Source organism: Brachyhypopomus gauderio, chromosome 7, assembly GCF_052324685.1.
Source record: "Brachyhypopomus gauderio isolate BG-103 chromosome 7, BGAUD_0.2, whole genome shotgun sequence".
Lineage (NCBI taxonomy): Eukaryota > Metazoa > Chordata > Actinopteri > Gymnotiformes > Hypopomidae > Brachyhypopomus > Brachyhypopomus gauderio.
The window spans coordinates 7,248,508-7,254,601 of record NC_135217.1 but is presented as its reverse complement, the minus strand read 5'-3'; the positions used below and the strand labels follow the sequence as shown (position 1 = coordinate 7,254,601).

General features: G+C 43.2%; 1 protein-coding gene across 3 annotated transcripts; it reads right to left on the bottom strand.

Moving 5' to 3' along the window:
• Nucleotides 1–517: 517 nt before the first annotated feature.
• On the bottom strand, nt 518–5,664 carry myl2a (myosin, light chain 2a, regulatory, cardiac, slow). 3 transcript variants are annotated; one of them, XM_077011318.1, is made up of 8 exons: nt 5,646–5,664; nt 4,072–4,186; nt 3,586–3,678; nt 2,984–3,059; nt 2,515–2,619; nt 1,833–1,911; nt 1,492–1,540; nt 518–1,125 (listed from the first exon to the last, which is right to left on the bottom strand). In XM_077011318.1, the coding sequence occupies exons 2-8, from the start codon at nt 4,072–4,074 to the stop codon at nt 1,021–1,023; spliced, it is 510 nt and encodes a 169-aa protein (XP_076867433.1). In that variant the 5' UTR covers nt 4,075–4,186; nt 5,646–5,664; the 3' UTR covers nt 518–1,020. The 3 variants fall into 3 exon arrangements, with proteins under 3 accessions (XP_076867433.1, XP_076867434.1, XP_076867432.1); XM_077011319.1 differs by lacking the exon at nt 5,646–5,664 and adding an exon at nt 5,290–5,463; XM_077011317.1 differs by lacking the exon at nt 5,646–5,664 and having other exon boundaries at nt 4,072–4,283.
• Nucleotides 5,665–6,094: the final 430 nt, after the last annotated feature.

Genomic DNA, 6,094 nt, shown 5'->3' with positions numbered 1-6,094 from the left:
ACCTCAAGGTCTCAGGGACCAAAGGCCAGGACCATTTCAGGGTGTTAATGACAGTGGGATCAGTCCGGGGATTCCTAGTGCTGCTCTCTAGTACTTTAGCCAGTATAATATTACAGCTAACGCATCAGGGTGCACGCCAAAATAAAAGCACGGCTTTGTCTTCATCCGAGCAATAAATAAATAACTAACTAAATCGATAGGAAACTCCGAAGCAGCTGCTAACATCATCACTCATCTACTCATACACATAAGCCGTACACACACACACACACACACAAACAAAAGGAAAATATAATACTGAGACCTGCATGAATCACATTTACTGCAGCTTAAGGCAAACGAGTCTTAGTTATTTCTGGGCAAAACATGTGTTTTTATGTCAGAGGCTGGCGAGATTTCAGATTTGCACTCAAAGTGTTCCTGCTAAGTGTTTGTTCTGTACAGTAGCTACAGTAAAAAGTGATCATAATCCCCACAGTGAGAATAACATTGTTCAGACTTAAACATCTCATGAAAGTTGTAATGATCCAGACAAAGACAAAAGTTTATTGTAAAAGCAAATATTCATATTAAAAATTATTAGGGGTAGAATAAATGTGAGATATTTTGAGATACTTTGTTCTTCATTGTGGTTGAGTTGAAGGAAGTTGGACTGCTTTAGATGAGCGAATGGGTGTGGCTTAGTTACTCCTGGTCATTTTAACTGAGCGAATGGGTGTGGCTTAGTTACTCCTGGTCATTTTAACTGAGCGAATGGGTGAGGCTTAGTTACTCCTGGTCATTTTAACTGAGCGAATGGGTGGGGCTTAGTTACTCCTGGTCATTTTAACTGAGCGAATGGGTGGGGCTTAGTTACTCCTGGTCATTTTAACTGAGCGAATGGGTGGGGCTTAGTTACTCCTGGTCATTTTAACTGAGCGAATGGGTGGGGCTTAGTTACTCCTGGTCATTTTAACTGAGCGAATGGGTGGGGCTTAGTTACTCCTGGTCATTTTAACTGAGCGAATGGGTGGGGCTTAGTTACTCCTGATCTTTTTCCTCACCATGGGTGGTGATGTGGACCAGGTTGTTATAGTCAAGGTTTCCCGATACATCAGGGGGAAAAGCAGTGAAGATCTGGTTTACCTGAAGATGAAGACAAATATAAGGATGAAGATGATTACGATAAGGGTGATTTACACTTACACACAGGGCCACTATAGTACATACACACTACACAGTATCACTACAGCAGACACTATGTGTCAACACTATGTGTTCTATGTAGTACACATTACCAATGTAGGACATATATACAAATATATCATACTGCACAGTACACATGGTCTCTACACACACATACTACATAGTACACTACATATTATACATTACCATTATAGCACACACACACACAGCACACAGTACATTTTACCATTGTTATACCACTATAGTACAAATGTGTATATATGTGTGTGTGTGTGTGTGTGTGTGTGTGTGTGTGTGTTCTCTTACCTCTTCATTAGAGAACCTGTCAGCCTGTGTGGTCAACATCTCTGTGACTCTAGACAGGAACATAAGCAAAACAGATTTTCCTTCAGTCACCCTGCTGGAAGAGAGGTCCACAGACCAGTTCCTGGGAACCTTCATGTCAGTCCACATTTTTGTTCTTTTCCAGTTTTCTTCTTATCTTTTCATTACCTACTCAGGAGAGTTGTAGTTTATAGTGGAACTAGCAGCAGGTCCCTGATGACTGGGTGAAGAACCTGAGGCTTTGTAGTTTGGCCAAAACAGACCACACACACACACACACACACTCATACCAACCATTACAACTAACTGATAAAATAACTCACAACTCCTTCTGCAGGACACCTTTTCCTTCTGGGTCAAAGACGTTGAAGGCGTTGAGAATGGTCTTCTCTGGATCCGCCCCTACAGGAGAACAGGTGGCTCAGCAACTGAGGGCCTTACGTGTGTCTCCCACCACTCCCACCTGAACAATGCTGACTCCTCCCACTCTCATCTGAACACTGCTGACTCCTCCCACTCCCACCTGAACAATGCTGCCTTCTCCCACTCCCACCTGAACAATGCTGACTCCTCCCACTCTCATCTGAACACTGCTGACTCCTCCCACTCCCACCTGAACAATGCTGACTCCTCCCACTCTCATCTGAACACTGCTGACTCCTCCCACTCCCACCTGAACAATGCTGCCTTCTCCCACTCTCATCTGAACACTGCTGACTCCTCCCACTCTCATCTGAACACTGCGGACTCCTCCCACTCCCACCTGAACAATGCTGACTCCTCCCACTCTCATCTGAACACTGTTGACTCCTCCCACTCCCACCTGAACACTGCTGACTCCTCCCACTCTCATCTGAACACTGCTGACTCCCCCCACTCTCATCTGAACACTGCTGACTCCTCCCACTCCCACCTGAACACTGCTGACTCCTCCCACTCCCACCTGAACACTGCTGACTCCTCCCACCGCTGCAGCAGGATCTCGCTGATCTCTCTAGTGCTCACCCTTCAGCTTCTCTCCAAACATGGTGAGGAACACAGTGAAGGTGATGGGCCCCGACGCCTCCTTCAGCATGTCGTATATCTCCTCCTGCTGCACGTTCAGCCATCCTGTCATTACAAGAGTCCAGGGAAGGGAGCAATATTCACTGTTCAGTGGTCATATTTACTGTGAGAAGCTGATGTTCTAAAAGCAGTTTCAGAAGCAAACATTTTGGTTCTTATTATATTTACGTTTTTTAGTATTATAGTTTTGTTTTATTATTTTGGTATTATATTTTGGTAGTTGTTGGTGGTGGTGTTGTGATAACAGTATGAGCAATGAATAGCTTAGAAATTGTGTAAAGTGGCACAATCTGAATGTGTTGTAGAAATGCATTCCTGGACCAACAGACTACAGGCTATCGATTGATTGACTGCTTGACTGATTCTTGACATTTCTACTCTCAGTGGTTCGAAATGTGCCTAAACCAACCTAGAGCTGCAAAAGTGTCCCTCAGGTCATTTTTGTCAATGAAGCCATCTCTGTTCTGGTCCATAATGGTGAACGCCTTCAAGAAACAACCGGAGACAAGTTTCTCAGAACCCAGAGGCTGCAGTTACAGAGAGCATGCAACTTGCAGAACACAACATACTTCTATGAGTGTGTGACTGCTTAAGACAACAACATTGTGTGCTGGTATGCACTTGTCTGTGTGTGTACGTTTCTGTGCACAAGTGCACGTGTGAAGGGTGAAAAAAATGTTTCACATTCCTTGTCTTGACATTATTATTGCTGAGCATCTCACTCTCTCCAGTCTCATGGGATAGATAGTGCAGTGCTATCATTCCATGTCCTGTAATCATCGCAGCCTTCAGAGGTTTTCAAGTGTGACTCCATTCAGCACTACAGCACCAAAGACTCATTCTACACATACCACTCAGGGACGGGCTGAGAGACAATGGCAGAGACACAGACTTTGGGGGGGACGACGACAGTGGAGAGCACAGAGGGTCACAGAGAGAAAGGGGGAAATGGAAGGATGGGTGGGAGATGGAGTAAGAAATAGGACCAGAAGTGAGATGGCAGACACCAACCTTTTTGAACTTCTGTATCTGAGCCTGTTCAAACACGGAGAAGACGTTGGAGTTTACGCCCTCTGCTGCTTGCTTCTTGGGTGTTTTGGGTGCCTGCGGGTGAGATTTGAAAAAAAAAATGTTTCTGGAAATCATCTTAGAAACTAGAAATTCTGGGAGCCAGAAAAACAGCAGTACAACAGCACGAGTATCTTTGGCCATCCTCCAGAATATGATAACTGGCGTTCTTAGCTAGACATCATAGACATTGTTCCTCGTGGTCCAGTTATCTGACTTTTTCAGTCTTCATCTTTGTGCTTGGTCTTCTTACCTCTAATGTGCTTACCTAAGCTTCAGTGAAATCAGTCCCCTTAGTGATGCTCTCCATTCATTAGCACCCTATACATTCAGCTGACACATCGTTCTCTTCTCTACATCACTGCCGCAAAGCTCTATGCTCTATATCTAACACACCCATGCATAACGGTGTGCTTGACAGCCACTCACCATAACCGTAGAGGTTTATCCTGAAGGGAATCCTGAAATGCAGCTAGCGCAGCAGATGAAGGGCCTTTTGTAGGTCTGACGAGAGCTGCCACACAGGCTGGTATATTCTGTAACCCTTAAATGGTATGCACAATAAAAGTCAGAAACAGTTAAGGTAAGATAAAGAAGTGAAATAGATTGTCGTTCTCATGATGGTCTGAGAACCGACGTGGCCACCTCCATGTTGAGACTAGGAGGACGTCTGGTGTCTCCAGCGAGGTCAGTTTAGGTACACCTCAGTCCCGGAACGGGCCGAGGACGTCCAGGGTAGACAATACATGTTTTATAAGGCCTTACTAAGACGTACGGGACGCTGAACAGGTTCGGTGTTCCTTCTATATGGTTAATTCATTTATTTTATAAATCACATCTCTAAGTATGTGTCTAATATGATTAACAGATACTAAGCAACATAGGACAGAATGGGAACATCATAATTTCCACCACACCTTCATGTCATTTCAGGCTCTCTGGTCAAAGTCAGATTTATAAAGCCACTAGAGACACTGCAAACTCCACAACTTCCTAAACTTCAGGCTTATTCTTTGATTATTAATCTTAATGCATATTATTCGTTAACTAGGCCTACTGTGACCACTTAAAATCATAGGTAGTTACAAAAAAACTATAGGTAGTTACAAAAGTGATTATTGAGGAGCTGAACCCATCAGGTGTGACCGGATGAAGGCAATGAAATATATGTCACAGTTAAGACCTGATGAATTAACTTTAGAAACGGAAAACACGAATCTTTTGCTAATAGAGTAAAATATAATACACTGTTGTAGCGGCCCAAGAGCATTGTATAGCATGAACACTTTATTAACCTGTCAGAGAGACACTGACACTTCGCACATTCGTTAGACTGCTTCGGCCTTTCCATTGACAACATGACGCACGCGAACGTTGGAAAGATGCACGAGCGCTTCGCATAGCGCGCGGGCTTTCTCGTCTGCGGCTATTCAGTGTGCTACAAGCAAAGAAGGGCGTGAAGTTGCAGCCCTCAGCGAGAGCTGTACAACCAGCTTTTACGAGATAACGTACTCCATATAACCCAGTTAAAATTTGTTTAAGCATAATTTTTGCGACCTAAACGTACTATTTTAGATACGAGTGTTTAAAAACACAGTGCTGCACGTGCTTGTTTAGGTGTTTTGTGTACAGAAGAAAAAGCCAAACCTATCGTTACGTTTCTCTGTCAGGTTCAGTTTAGCTGTAGGTCTAACGAAGACTGTAGCCTATGTCCCGCGACCTTTCCGCCAGCTTCTCTTAGCTCCAGTAGTCTTAACTGAGTTATTCAGTTTCAGACTCAAAACAGCTGTTAATGCTGTGTACAGAATGAATGAAACAAACAGGCTAAGGCGAGGACCTTGTAGTTATGTTGCAATATCCTTATTTCGATTACCTAGGTGTCCAGTGACAATTTTGTATTTTAAAATTTTAAAGTTTTAAAGGCGATCTTAAAAAATGTCATTCAATTATTTTGAACCCCAAACCTTTCTGTTGTTTTAAAATGTACAAAAAGGTTATCTCACAGGTCACTCCTCGATAGGGGGTTGCCATGGGCAACATCTGCTCAGCGCGAAGGAAAATCGTTACAGCTGGTACGAAAGCACCGTGATCAATCCTTTAGTCCGTGTCAATAGGATCGATGCAATCGATTTTGCCATTGTGTCAAAGGGCATAGAAGATCTGCTGAGAGTAAGCAGTACGGAATGGAAGATACATGACAATCAATATAAAATAAACATTAATATAAAAATACATAAAACTGATACGTTTACATATTGATATTTCTGTATGCAAGATATCACTGCATTTTTGTGCATGCGCTTCTTGGCCAAAGAGAGACTAGCACACATCAGAAAAAAATATCTGTAATTCATTCAACCCATAAGTTTGAATTATTTTCAATTTTTTTATGAATAGGCTATCATGGACCATCTCGAGCCTGGTATGAAATAGCCCAACTCGTATCCTGTGC

Coding starts and splice junctions, on each gene's coding strand:
- myl2a (XM_077011318.1), bottom strand. Junction 1,541..1,832: donor GGTGTCCTGCAGAAGGAGTT/GTGAGTTATTTT, acceptor GTTCCTGTCTAG/AGTCACAGAGATGTTGACCA. Junction 1,126..1,491: donor ACAGGTTCTCTAATGAAGAG/GTAAGAGAACAC, acceptor CTTCATCTTCAG/GTAAACCAGATCTTCACTGC.